At 37.6% G+C, this 16,325-nt stretch overlaps 1 protein-coding gene across 1 annotated transcript in view; it reads right to left on the minus strand.

Annotated features, from left to right (window-relative positions):
• Positions 1-16,325, minus strand: part of LOC124135655 (midnolin-like) — a 47,386-nt gene that overhangs the window by 9,695 nt on the left and 21,366 nt on the right. The window contains exon 2 of the mRNA XM_046501099.2: positions 795-882. Coding sequence (XP_046357055.1) covers positions 795-882 — 88 coding nt within the window. The remainder of the gene's footprint in view (positions 1-794; positions 883-16,325) is intronic.

Here is a 16,325-nt window from a genome sequence, read left to right on the forward strand (position 1 = left end):
AGTGCCAAATGCATAGACTTGCATTTTCCCACATGAAATATACATACAGAACTATTTACATGTCGATTTCTGCATCATACTATGACTGAGAAGCACTTTAAGTTCATTCAAAGAGTCACCAATTCAATGAACATTATAGCAAATCTATACACAGTTACTAAAGATAGATATTGATACCTCATGATTTATTATTGATGAACTTTGTTCTGTAAAAATTTCTTTAACAAGATGGGTATGTGTTTTAGTATATCGATGTTGATGAACAAGGCTGATTCTGGTCACAAACCTGAACATGGTAAAGTATTTTAATAATCATGTCATGACTTGACCCTAAAGAGCTCAATTTGCAGTTCCATGCATGAGCTACGCCTGCATCTGTGCACCAATATGCACATGTCAGGCACACCCACACACACGCTTCAGCATTGCATAATAACACACGCTTCAGCATTGTATAATAACACACGCTTCAGCATTGTATAATAATTAAATGCAACTCTGGAATTACCTAGCGATTCTCTGAAGCGTTATTAAACATAATTATTTTTTCTTTCTAACAATGCCATGGAATAACAGATATGTCATAAGTGAATCATGATTGTTCATCGAGGATTGCAATTACTGTTACATTCAGTAAGTGTTCCTGATTCGACTATAACTGACTAAAGTCCTGGTTTTACAATTTCAGATTTGTGCTCGTCATCCATCATCCCTTGCAAGCAAAATATGTGTGTAACCACTTACAGTGGCTGTTCATTCATGAAATGGCTGACCGCAATTATGTAAACACTCACCGTCATTCCACTTGCCATATTTGGTAACAGAGTAATCCTGCTCTCAGATACCACTTGGTTGTCAAACAACGTTCCATCTTTCAAAATCCTGAAACAGAAATAGAACTGTAAGCAAACTTTCTTTACTTTACACAGAAATAAAATCAATGGATGAATGTTTTGTTAATGTTTTGATTAATCTATTAATAGGTTACTGATCTGACATTTTTTAGTTACAATTTGTTTTAAAATCATCATCCTCATTCCTCATCATCCTCATAATCATAGTCATCATCATCATCATCATCAATCCTCATCACCATTGTCATCATCATCATCATCATTATAATTATCATTTCATAAAGTTAAAGACAGGTTATCAGCCTAATAAAATCATTGTGAAATAATGTCACAGGGGAGGATGTTTTTGCAGTAACTGACTTCCTCCTGTCCTGCCTATTTCCGAGGAATATTTGAAGCTGGGATTGGCAAGACTAAATGTCACAGTTAGGATTTAACCAAACATATTTTTGTGTTACATGAAAAACTGCTTTCTTGTAAGTACCCACACTATAGTGTTGTGACTTTGGGATAATTGGCAAAACCTTTTTAAACAGTTTTAAACATCTGTCACATCACTGATTGCTTTAGCTGTAAGTCAGGACACTTTTCCAGGAAAGAGCTTGGGTGTATCAGAACTACATTGACAAGAGACTCTCCTATGATTACATCATGTCCACGAGTACAGACATCCTCAATACTTACAACAGGATATGGGATTAATTTCTTGGAATATGACAACTCTGTAGTCGAAAATCTTAAAAAAACCCATTTCAATACAAATAAATCTGAATTTAACTAGCCCTCCAAAATGTAGAATGTGTTATCTTGAAGAAACATTACTTATCCGAGCTATTTTCAAATTGAGTTCATAAACATTTAATATCATTAATCCTGATTCAAAAAGAAATGTACGTGAAATCTTGATATGTCTTGACTATTTCAGTAAGGTCAAGTAAAAACACATCAATTTCAGCGATAATAAATCGGTGGTCAACAAATATTGATGTGGGTGACAATTTTGACAAGTTTATTCTAAAAAAACACCTTAATTCAATATATATACTGATGGATAATGGCACACAAGAAAAATATTTCTCAAGAAAGAAAATGAAGACTTGTGGAGTCCTAGTCTCTTAGGCAATAATTATTAGTTTGAATCATAATTTCTATATTACAGAAATAATAAGAACAAGTTGTCCCTATAAGAGACTGGCGTCCTTGTCTGCTTATCTAGACATGCCTAGTATATGGATAGAAGTACTATACACCCATAGACTTATTCAGAACAGCCCTGCAGCAAGGCTAGTGCAACCCCTGCAGGAAAGACATCAGTCTGTATTAACGTTAAGAGATAACTCTCAATGGTGCATTGTAAGGACAAATGATCTCACAAAGACCTCTAAATCTTCTTAAAGTTGCTCTATAAATAATTCTCTAGGATTTCACCACAGAGAACACCAGTGGGAGCAACTCTATACAACAAGGAAGTTGGTTGTTGTGGCTTGTGATTGGCTGACACAGCATTAATTATTCATGTTTGTGTTACCTCTACTTCAGTCTGCTAAGATGATGTTATGCTTCTCACTGAATCGCAATCATGATTAATTGATAAATAAACAGGACTGAGGCAGGTTGGTGCTGGTCGAGATGGCAAGATAGTAAAAGTATTTCCTGAGAAAGCGAAATGCATATGTTCGAACTTTGTCACTGGTGTGCCAGAAGTATGAAACTTAATTCATTAAAGAAAGGGTGCTGCTTCGAGGCACTATTATAGTACATCATCATCATCATCATCATCATCATCATCAAATTTTTCAGAAAAGTCTCTTGTGTTGCCTCATTAAAACTACAAAGAAAGTAACAACTGATTTACTGAGTCCAACCTATCAATAAAGCAGGTATGACCATAAATCATTTCCCCAATCTTCAGGAAATACTGGAAATGGCATAGTTTTGCCAGGAAATAGAACTACCACATAAGATAGGTTATCAGCATAGAAAATCATTGTGAAAAAATGTCACAGGGGAGGATGTTTTTTGCAATGAACTGACTTCCTCCTGTATACCCATTTCCGAGAAATATTTCAAGCTGGGATTGGCTAGACCAAATGATCATCATTATAACCAGCCTCATAACCATTCTCATCATCATCATCATCATCATTAGTTGAATCCTTTTGGGGGAAAGATTCGTCATCATAATTGTCACCATCCATCTTTATAGTTCCCACAATGCAGTTGGACAGCTACTGTCCCGACCCTCTGTACTTTACATGCAAGGGTCAACGTGTGTCATTGTCACCAGCTGACCTACTTCTAAGTGGCCCCGGTTACCCATAAACAAATCAATAGCTGTCCTATTAATTACACTGGCTGTGGGACAGTCGCCCACACAACTTCATGCTTGAAATGTTATCGACACGATTATTAACATAACTATGTCTAATTGCTGACCATGTTTGTGACAAAGCCACACTTACATGCATAACATGACCTTACTATTATCAAGTACAGCTACCAGTAATCCAACCCGTGAAGATTCCTGGTTAGAATTGGTCTCCAGCAACCTATGCTTGTCATAAGAGGCAACTAACGGGGTCTGCTAGTGCCTGCCAGTGTGTGACAGTGCCTGCTAGTGTCTAATGTATTTTAGCTTAACAGTTAACTTTACTGAAATTACACATAGACAAACCCGTGAAGATGGGGGTTAGAATTGGTCATGCTCATGATGTCAATTACTGGATTGTCTTGTCCAGACTCGATTATTTACAGACCGCCGTCACATAGCTGGAATATTGCTTAGTCTTGCAATAAACAACAAACAAACAAACAAACAAAACTTGTAATCCAGGATAAGTTGAACCAACTCACAAAACATGTTTAAGACAAGTAGGCGGTGCACAGAATAGGCCAAACATATTTGGTTTGCTTCACATGAAGAGAGGGTGTATGCATGTTGTGCACATGCAAGTCACGACGATGAAATTGACTACGTTCCCTTGGACAAACATGAACACGTACTATAATGTGCTGTTGAATTTGCCACTAGAACTTGGCATATCCAAGACAGGACATGGACAAATCCATCGTACTACTTGTCGCGGACCACCCGCTACCAGCTATACCCGCTATAATGGTATGGGTGGACCTCATACATACAGGGTTAATTGTCAGGTCACAACTCACTTACACACTTGTGGTGCTTGGAAACTGTATTTGAAAGAGTTACTTCCCTTCTCATATTAATGTTCTTCAGTGATTGTTTGTTATGCCTGAAATGTGCTAACCTGTTCGGCTGTACAAGAAAAAATCAGTTTTATTTTATTGCACATTTGCAATACTTCATGTCAGGGGGCCTGGAAACAAGGTTACCAAAAATATTCGAGATGTAACGTATAAAGTGCTACCTTGCATTGCCTTCACGCAAAATAGGTTCTGATATCTGTCACAAGAACAGTCTTCAAAATAGTTTAAATTAATGTTTAAAAAGGCAACTATTAAATAAAAAGAGAGAGCTAATGTCTGTATGGATGTACATTCAGTATATTCTTAAAAGAAAACAAAACAAACATGAATCCTTGTATGAATTGAATAAATTTCATCGTACATGACATCACTGCTTTGTACCAGATCTAGGTTACTGTGTGAACAAACATTTCCACAGATGCATGAAACCTAGACCCTATAATCTCTACCTGGTCTATATGCATATATGTAAGCATGTACATGTCACGGATAATTGTCAATTTTCCTCACCTCAAACATTTCATATGAGTGAGTGAGTGAGTTAAAGCTTTACGTCACACATTTCATATGAAATTGTTACTATGATACTAGCATGCATTACTGTGTAAACGCCAACACCCACTTGCTTGTATAATTGATTTGTGGCCTTGGTGACTGCGGTCATCTCCTCTCTCCCACGCATATTGACCGCTCATGACCTTCAGCCTCCAATGAATCTACAAACTTCTCCGCACTGTCAACAACCTCAACTGACCTCATATGCCTGCATGAGGTCTGTGCATGGAGTATAGGTGGACTGGAATGCAATACGATGTATATTTCCCTATCAGCTGTCCATATTTACATACGATTAAAGCGTCATATTCCTATCATCAATTTCATGTTAGTTGTAATCTATTTTTGATTACGAATGTGCAATGTTGTCTTGTTTGGTTGTTTACAGTGCTTTAAACGAATTAATTGTTTAATATTTGTTTTATACTGTATAGCTTTTCTGTACAAAGGATGAAGCTATACATGCACTCATAGTTTGTATAATATTACTTGGAATGAAGAACTTCATAAATGTATTCCAAAACTTGATAGATTTATACCTTTTTCTAAAAGCCTTGAACTAAATAACACCAATTATGTTTACAAGTGACAAAATCGAAACAAACACCCTCAACAGAACTTTTAACTAAGAAGTTTAGAACTATTGGGTATGATTAATCATATCATAAAATCTATTGCGTGGCAGGCCCTAGATGTGGGACTCTTTGTATTGATATATCCCTTGGTTGCAATCTGTCAATACAAATCATAAACCACCGTACAAAACCTCAGCCAAACACCCACCTACCCCTTATGTAACGCTCACATGATTGCAAGTAATCAAGTCAAGACTTGACCTCAGCTGGAGGGAAATTTATTCCATACAATCGTAGTGTTATATTCTTCCTTGATGCCCGTCACACATAGACGTCACCCTGCCGCCAGTCACCTCATGTCCCGAACCACCCACTCCTGCACAGCAGTCATATGATCGTCACATGTGAACATGACCTTGATTCAAGTCTGACATTTATAGTGCATTTATATGTTTAATACCTGCGAAGGACGCACCATAAGGGGTGGTGGGTGAGCCTTGTGGAAGGTGTGCTTGCTTGTCTGCAGCTAGCTGGGTTCAAGTCTTAATTGGGCATATGGTCAAAGCCTATTCATAGCAGGGTTGTGATTTTAGAACTTCAAGACTGATAGCCAATCAATGCATTAACAGTGAGTTACATTTCACACCACTTTTAACAATAATAACCACTACGTGTACATGTATGAGAGGGAGGGGTGGACGAGAGGGGTACGAGAAATGGGCTTCGCATATTGTATGGGACTAATGGTGAATGGAACCCCAGCATGACATCGCCAGTTTACCTACTAGTCCACCCACCATCCCTCAAATCAAACAATATTCAATCTTCTACGACTTAATATCATTTTTGTCCTTGATACATCTGTACTTTACCTCTTTTTATATCATCAGTCACTCTGACCCCACAATGCACTGCACACTAACCACAAAACACTGAAAGGGAATGATCAAATTAATCCCCTTGATTCCCTGGATACCACTCTCTCATCAACTCTCCCATTAAAGACCATTTACGAGCACAGAGTAATAATGCATGCATGATCCAAAACCGACTGAAATACATGATTAAGTATAGTATAAAGTTAAAGGGCAGTTTAAGTCTTTAGACACCACACAACGAAACAATGCATACACAAAATTGGTTGTTAAATTTGCTGTCAAAACCATTTCTTAACACTGTAGCAAACGAGTTGATAGAAAAACCACACTGTTATAGATTCTGATCAAGTATAACAGCAAGCAAAGGGCTGTTTACAGCATCACACAATATTCACGGTACAAAGCAACTATAACAAATCATTGTCAAATCGCCTATCCAAACTGACACCAAGACAAACCACAGTTGCATTGATTTTTAATGAAGCCTTTAGAACAAAACATTTCCAAACTCAAATAATCCTTCAGCTAAACATAAAGTATGTTTTTAATACATAATAACATCATGAAGAAAGGAAGCTGAATAACAGACAGCAAAGTGGGGGATCAAATATATGATAATATGTCCATAAATGGCAGTAATATCTGATTGTGTTGATCTTATCGTCACCTTCCAGTATGCATATTCAATCGTACCCCACTGCACTGCAACATAAACCTCTCATACATCACAATAAAATTAACTTTGTGAAGAATTTCAGCCAACATGAATAAGAATGAACTTGTTTGAATTATACTACTCAACGATGTTACGGATAACCCGATAAATTTATATTACCATAGTAAATCTGTCATGGCATAATATGAAAGAATCAAATTGTCCTCAACTTCTTTTGAATGGTATATTTCAAAGCAGACATGAGCTCATTCTCAACAGGTAGACGACACTGCGGTAGACGAAGGGTGACACATCATCGTCGGTTGTTTAATGACAACCATGCACTGACGACTTAACCTGCACTAACCTCGCACACTGAATATTCACTCCATCTTAATACCTTACGGTGACAGTCCCATCATGACTCACTTTGATTGATTGAATTCTCTTGCCGTATCACGCTACTGCTTACATCACAATCCCAATCAGCCAACTATTACTTATCTTGAAAAACTAATTAATAATCAACTACACTTAAACATATGGTTAGAAATGATTGCCAATTTTTGCCTAGACATCATACTTGTGGACAACTGTCAATTCTTAGAACCAAGTTGGGCTTCCAATGAAAGATATATATCAGTTTATTTTGGCTCTATCATATGAATGTAACAAGGCTTAATCAGTTATTTTTGTGACTGAAAAAGATCTGCCAATTTTCAGTAATCCAGATTATACAAAATTTAAGTAGCATTCAAATCCATAACAAAACTCATACACGCTGCCTCGGTAGAGCATCAGCATAACAGCTCATCTTTCACACAATGAGTTATTACTGTGTTTACATTTATGTTGTAACCAGACTCCTAGTCATCAATTTCATCTGATCACTTCCTGGTGTTAAGACATTACATAACATTAGTTGTGAGGATAGCGTGTTGAACAAGAACCTGAGAGATCATGCAATGACATGCCCATGATATTAATCATTGGCTCAAATATGAATTTTCTCTTCTGTTAATCTTAACAATCCTATTCAATGTGGTGGACTACAGTTTCCATCTGTGTCAAAGTATGGTAAATAGACCTACCTTTTCACATGCATTTTATCTATGATGGTCCTCAACCATTTTTTGAATCTATATTGTCAGAGTAAAATGAATTAAGGATCAGATAATATTAACGCAGCCTCTTATTTACCATGCACACAAAACATGAAAAGTGAGCCTTGCCTTTTTTAATGCAATGCTTGACTATTCGTCACTTTCGCCCCACCCCAAATACATCTTCTACGTATAATTACCATTGAGTATGAGTATGTCCTTAATCTAGCCTATGTTCTTTTAGTCTAAGGGGCAGTCGGGTGGCCTTGTGGTTAAAGCGTTCGCTCGTCACTAGGAAGACCCGGGTTCGATTCTCGACATGGATACAATGTGCGAAGCCCATTTCTGGTGTCCCCCGCCTTGATATTGCTGAAATATTGCTAAAAGCGGCGTAAACACACTCACTCACTCACTCTCTCGTTTAGTCTAAATCCTTTGAACAGTCAACTCTATCCCATCAGCCAAACATATTATTCATAACATAGTGCCACAGATTATCAGAACTCAATCTCAAAAACAATTTGATGAACTTCCATCACATCAACAAGCTATCACTCACAAGCAAACAGTAAATCCAATTTCACTAGCTTCCCCATTGAAATGATATACGGCTGGAGAGGCGTCCATTGTCGTTGTGCGTCACTAAGCCACCAGCTCTTAAGCATATATCGGTCACTTCCTATGTGTTGATGTTTGACAACAGAAGACATACAAAACATCTTCTAGGTGTCACCAAGCCTTGACGTATGTTCAGCTTTACCTCCACTCACATGAGTGGGCCTTAAATTGATATTTGATTAGAGGAAAACATGTTTGTTTCAAGATTCATTTGAATCAAATCAAATTTGAATTTCTGTTAGAGAAGAGCTTTCATAAAGGAACTTGAGGTCAAGGCAACAAATTAATTTAAAAAACATTTTTTGTAACAATTGTACTTTTGAGACAGGAATAAGAAACTTATTATCAGTTTCTGTTTCATGATTGCCTACAACAATTCATTCAATGTGAGGCAGTATATCATCAAAATCATGTGACAAACATTATTGATATTAATGTTGCCATGCACTTTGACAGTGACTTGATATATTAAACATGTCATAATAATGCAAAGTGTTGCACATAAGTTGGAGTTACTTGTTGACAGGATACTTGAGTTTGTATAAAATGTGGGATGTTATGAAACTTCAATGTTCTACTGTCGCTCAACAGCTGTTGATGACGTCTTGTTGTGCCAAGTTGCACTTGTTGCTGTGTTGTGGCCTGGAGATACCGTTTAACCCTGTTCTGTTGTGCCAAGTTGCACTTGTCGCTGTGTTATGGCCCTGGAGATACCATTTAACCCTTTTCTGTTGTGCCAAGTTGCACTTCTTGCTGTACTGTGCTGTTGTCACCGCTGTTGCACTTCTTGCTGTACTGTGCTTTTGTCACCGCTGTTGCACTTCTTGCTGTACTGTGCTGTTGTCACCGCTGTTGCCCTTTGCAGTGCTGTTGCTTCACCATGCCATATTATTACAAAAGGAAGAGAATTTCTGAATGTCAACTTCTTTATTATGAGGACCACAATGTTTCGGAGTATTTACTTACTCCTTCATCATTCACCTGATGAAGGAGTAAATACTCCGAAACATTGTGGTCCTCATAATAAAGAAGTTGACATTCAGAAATTCTCTTCCTTATTATTATCACTTCTAAATGCCTTTCAAAGACTTCATATTATCACACTCCCGTTTTGCCATGCTATTATTAATTTGTAACCATTTCCAATTAAACATAAACAAGTATCGACACCTGCCCAGCAATAATGTATTCCCAACAACTACTTTGGCCCTTTACAGCGATCTCCTGTCTAAACACCCCAGGAGAGCATGACTCATGCACCAGCAACCATAAATGTCATCATACAAGACAGAAATAACAGTGGCACACTAAATACCTACATATTAATATGTCTCAGAAATCATCCTTGCTGAAACCCAGTCATCAGCCGTAGCACAACACGAAACATATGCCATTGTTTAATCACAGCCGCAGGCCCTGATATGCTGCCATGTCTCCTGTGATGGTGTCTTACATAAACACATGTAACCTCGGGTATGACAGTCCATATCCTTGTATATGTCTTATTCCACCACTTGGGGAAGTGTGGAAGATTATTGTGACAGATGATAGATACAAGAAAAAGACAGTTCTTGCAACACTGACAAGTTGTATGGTTTGGAGAATGTCTGCTCGGAAACATGTGTTTTCAACAGTTGGAAGGGTGTAGGGTGTCCTGCAATGAACTTCAATCCATCTTGCCTGGTGCCTTCATCCTTATCAAAATTTGCTAATTGCATGCCTGATTATTTTTTCAGTTAAATTTAACAAACTGGAGCCAAAAACCACAGACAAAAACAGATCATTAAAATGTTTTTTTCTTGCACCTCTGCTCTATTTAATTGATCGAAAAATGGAAAGATACACCTTCAAAATATAACAAAATTGACTTATGATTTTAACAAATATCTAAAAGCAAACAACAGCAGAAATTCTAACTGAACAAAACACCACACAATGGAAAACAATTTTTAAAGTTCACCAAGTGTATACAGGAAACCTCATTGTGTTTTTTCCTTCCTTCAGTTTATGCAGTGGACATAATTATTGAAAAGAGAGTCCTTCCCCTGCACTCCCCCTTCCATTATCATGTCCCATGATGCTTTGCTGTAAAGTGCTTGCAAGGCAAGGACAGGAGTGAATCAACTGTACTTGATGATCCCTTGTACTACATGTACAATTTTTCATTGTTATAAACTAAATCAATCAGGATTTGAGTATAAAAAAGGTTTTAGACAAGAAAGATATGGACAATAATAACTTTTCTCCCAGAGGAAATGTTATTTTGGAATCTATTTTTTTCTGTGACACCTTTGTGGGTATTTATGTCGTATGAATGTATGTAGTTTGTCATCAAACAAAATATTGATAAGAATATCTGGAGTTTGTCATCAAACAAAAATATTGATAAGAATATCTGAGAGCAAAACTCCTTGTCGATGTGACTAAATAATTAAATGTCCAAAATCAGTTGTGTTGTGCGAAATCCCTGGTATAGGATGATGCATTGTACTTGTCATATGGCTGACCGAATACATCCAGTCCGTGATGGAACAATCGAGCTGTCATCCTTCACATCAGCTGATGAAATGTACATAGCCTGATTGGCCCCTTGCATGACAAAACAAGCAGGTGTGTGGAAAGTCAATGCCATGTAAAACTATACAAGTCTCTCAGTACATTAAAAAGTCACATTATGTTTTAACCTGCACCCTACTGAACTAGTTATAATGTAGGGGCACAGGGGATAAGCAGTTAATGTGTTTAAACTGGATAACCATATCTGGGTTTAGCATGTGGGCGATACGGTTATAAACTGTAGAAGGCCTCACCTCCACTGGATGAACAACCTTAGTCACACTTCAGTGAAGCTCACTGCATGACTAACTGTGATATTTTTACACCTTGTTGATTCTTAAAGTTTTTTACATTTTTTTCTTCAAACTGAAATTACAATCTTACTTATCTGTCAAATGAGTGAAGCAGAATTCTGCCTACACTCGATCAGTCGAATGTCCTATTTCAGTTATAATTACTAACACTTGGACAGTGTGACACTGAACCTTGTTGTCTAAGTATGACCATGTGTAATATTTAAATAAGTGTGGAGTGTATGAAGGACAGGCTGTTGTTACAGAGACATGTGGCATGAACCTGTTCAGCTCTCTATTCCCCCCCCCGCCCCCAGTATTCAGTATCCCCTTACCTCCTCTCTAATGTCTTTAACACCCATCCAGCCCCTATCCTACATTCTTATTTGTACATGAAATATCATTGGCATCTTGAAATCAAAACAACGAAGCTATGTTGTGATGATGGTAAGGAAATAGGGAATTGAAAAAGGGGGTGGGGTTGAGATTGGGGAGGGGGGAGGGAGGGGATTATGGATGGTGGGGGATGGTGTTGACTGAGATTCAGCAGCAGCAAGGGTGAGGACAGAGATAGGTTGAAAAAATAGGGGGGTGACTGTCAGAGATGGAGGGGGGAGATTTGAGTATCAAGGGGGTGAGGTGAGAGGGGTGTGTGAGAGATGACAGGGGGTGACTGTCTGGGAGAATGAGGGCAGGGACAGCATGGAGATTTATAAGTAGCAATGGTGTGAGGGGTGTGTGAGTGATGACAGGGGGTGACTGTGTGGGAGAATGAGGGCAGGGACGGCATGGAGAGATATAAGTAGCAATGGTGTGAGGGGTGTGTGAGAGATGACAGGGGGTGACTGTCTGGGAGAATGAGGGCAGGGTCGGCATGGAGATATATAAGTACCAATGGTGTGAGGGGTGTGTGAGAGATGACAGGGGGTGACTGTCTGGGAGAATGAGGGCAGGGTCGGCATGGAGATATATAAGTACCAATGGTGTGAGGGGTGTGTGAGTGATGACAGGGGGTGACTGTGTGGGAGAATGAGGGCAGGGTCGGCATGGAGATATATAAGTACCAATGGTGTGAAGGGTGAGACAGCAGGGGGTGACTGGGAGGAAGAGATGGGTAAGGCCAGTGTGGACAGAAATAAGTTGCAAGAGGGAGATAATGTGTGTGTGTGTGTGTGTGTGTGTGGGGGGGGGGGGGGGGGGGGGGGAGTATAAAGGCTGCTAGTAAAGAGAACCAGCCCAGATATGTCTGGCTGGGATACGTAAGGGAGCAGGCATCAGGACCTAATCTCCTATATCTGGAGAAGGGAAGGAGGATGAGCAGATGAATCTGATCCGGAAGCAATAGATGAACATGACTCACTCACACAGGAACATGCACATCAGCTTAATGCTCCACATGCACTCTTGGGGGTAACAGGGTCAAAAGGTCAGACTGTCTGGTATGCCAAGCCCCCTAAAAAGTCTAGTAGTCACATGATTGAGAACCTAATCACATGACATGTCACATGATAATGAACCTAGGACCTGTACTTGCTCATCTAGGTCCTATGGTCCTCCTTCCAATGCACAGCTCCAAGGTGGTATTAGATTTCAGTGACTGAATTCTACACAACCATGTTATAGACAGCTTTTGTATCTGTTTCAATGTTGCATGTAAACATTCATGTCTTTTCATGGATAAGTTCACTACACTATTTGAACTTTCAACACAATGAACCAAATTCTGAATTCATTCAAAATATTCACAGCATCATGAGATCAAACAGACTCTGTCTGCTGTAAACAAACAACCAACACAACATCTGCAATACAACTACGCCATTGCAACATCTCTGACAATATCAGACAATAAACATAGTCATCAATGTGTCCGACGGCAATGGTCCGGATTTAAATGCCCACCAACAACACACAGCAGAGGTCACAACAGTAACACCATTCAGGACTAGCAGAAACAACAACAACAACTGCAGCTGAGACATCAAAGGGAATCACAACAACCTGTCGCAATGATGCATACTGCAAAATAGTAATTGTCTCACATCGCTTCCTCTGCGAGTCTGACGACCAAATTAATGTTCTTTGTTTCGAGTTATGACGTCAAAGCATTCCCCAAAATATCAATTTACCAATTATCCTCCTTGATCGAAGATCCTACTCCCCCTGGTGGTCAATGAGTGAGTCACTCGCATACTACTAAACACTGGCAGTGTCTTCTGGCAACGTGTGTCATCCTCTCTCCCCACCCCCATTCCCCCAACAGCCAGACATTTTCCAATTACTATTGTCTGGCGTGCTTCTGAAGTACCATGGTCAGTTCCTATGGTCAGTTTGACAAAAGAGACTGAAAATTAAACATGATTCTCTTTAGTCCTATATAACCATGAAAAATCCAAATACAGAATTCTTACAAAAAATTAATATGGTCCTTTGAAAAGAAATGTCTGATTAAAAACAAAATGGAATCCTGAGTTATAATCATATGATTTAGAATTTTAAAATGGCCACCAAGATTTTTTATGAAACTAACAGGTCCTTTTTCATGTCCAGTCTACAAAATCCATACCACTTTGAAAAATAGTATTCTTTGTGTTATAAACATAAATAAATAAATAAATAAACTGTAAGTTATTCCAAGCATTTGACTAACAACCAATTTTTGGGGAGTTTATGATTCCATAAACTGAAAAAAATACAGGCCACACCCACTAGCAGACTTCTATTTCCTGATTGGTTGATAATAGAACTAGCAGGGTTGTGTTGCATTATTGTGCAGAACAATGTCATTAATTCTCTATAGTTTTTTGTGCTAATGATTAAATTAGAAGTCCGTGAAATTATTATGGTTGACATTTATTTATAAGATTTGACTTCAACATATTTTAGTGTTTATGGAGTTAAAAAAGTAAAAAACGGTTTACACAATTTGCTTACATCACACGTCCTCAAACTCAAAAAAATATTGAGGTCAATCCTTAAGTATCTTTCTCAAAAAGCAGGAACTCTTCTATAATCAGTGTAGGATATCATGTATTGTTCTTGCAATTAGTTTAAAAGTCATAATTTTCACAGAGCCCAAATCATTTTTTCCTGTCTTAATTCTACAAAATTCACATGTCTAAGCACATGTATTACAGTTATTCATCATGGAGAAGACTTGGCTTTAGAGTGGGAGGGCTCATGGAGATGACCTGACTGCAAAACAACTCCGATATACAATCGTAGATGAAACACAATGCCGATATTGACAAACCTACAAAGGTAGTGAGTCATCAGCGACAGGGAAATGTCATCCGAGTTCTGTCAATCTTAGAGTAGGAAGTCGTCTGGCGTACCTTTCACCTGATGGACGTATCAGTACATGTTAGTGTTGTATATTGCAAGTATCCCAATGTAGATGTAACATAATGTATCAAGTGTTGTATATTGCAAATATCCCAATGTAGATGTAACATAATGTATCAAGTGTTGTATATTGCAAGTATCACAATGTAGATGTAACATAATGTATCATGTGTTGTATATTGCAAATATCCCAATGTAGATGTAACATAATGTATCAAGTGTTGTATATTGCAAGTATCACAATGTAGATGTAACATAATGTATCAAGTGTTGTATATTTCAAATATCCCAATGTAGATGTAACATAATGTATCAAGTGTTGTATATTGCAAGTATCACAATGTAGATGTAACATAATGTATCATGTGTTGTATATTGCAAGTATCACAATGTAGATGAAACATAATGTATCAAGTGTTGTATATTGCAAGTATCACAATGTAGATGTAACATAATGTATCAAGTGTTGTATATTGCAAGTATCACAATGTAGATGTAACATAATGTATCAAGTGTTGTATATTGCAAGTATCACAATGTAGATGTAACATAATGTATCAAGTGTTGTATATTGCAAGTATCCCAATGTAGATGTAACATAATGTATCAAGTGTTGTATATTGCAAATATCCCAATGTAGATGTAACATAATGTATCAAGTGTTGTATATTGCAAGTATCACAATGTAGATGTAACATAATGTATCATGTGTTGTATATTGCAAATATCCCAATGTAGATGTAACATAATGTATCAAGTGTTGTATATTGCAAGTATCACAATGTAGATGTAACATAATGTATCATGTGTTGTATATTGCAAGTATCACAATGTAGATGAAACATAATGTATCAAGTGTTGTATATTGCAAGTATCACAATGTAGATGTAACATAATGTATCAAGTGTTGTATATTGCAAGTATCACAATGTAGATGTAACATAATGTATCAAGTGTTGTATATTGCAAGTATCACAATGTAGATGTAACACAATGTATCAAGTGTTGTATATTGCAAGTATCACAATGTAGATGTAACATAATGTATCAAGTGTTGTATATTGCAAGTATCACAATGTAGATGTAACATAATGTATCATGTGTTGTATATTGCAAGTATCACAATGTAGATGTAACATAATGTATCATGTGTTGTATATTATAAATGTTACTAGGTGCAAGTAATATTAAATATCCGAATGGATGCACACTGAATCAAGATTACGTACATTGCTTGTAAACACAAGTCAGTTGCATGCCTCTTCAAGACATGTGTCACCCACTAATCATCTGGTCACATTCTAGCGTATGCCATGCATAACACAATATGCATCATTCCTCAAAAGTACACCAGGCATAATTCAAAAATAAGTTATTAGAATGATATCCATCTTAATTGAAATAGAACATCACTGATTATGTCAATACCTTGTCATGTACCTGTCTTCCACTGTTATAACTCAATACCCAACCATTGTACAGCGGGTTTATAACATGATGCACACAGTGAATATACCAAATCTATTTCTTACTTGTGATGCATTATACAGATCCCTATCTTGTCTATAGGGCGTCGATTGCAACAAGGTTAGCACTGTAACTGATGACGCAGGTAACGTTCCAGAAAAACACAGCTGTCAATCAAACCAAACACTAGGTATTCTA

The sequence above is a fragment of the Haliotis rufescens genome, unplaced genomic scaffold (assembly GCF_023055435.1).
Source record: "Haliotis rufescens isolate VD_foot unplaced genomic scaffold, xgHalRufe1.0.p SCAF_2, whole genome shotgun sequence".
Taxonomy (NCBI): Eukaryota; Metazoa; Mollusca; class Gastropoda; order Lepetellida; family Haliotidae; genus Haliotis; species Haliotis rufescens.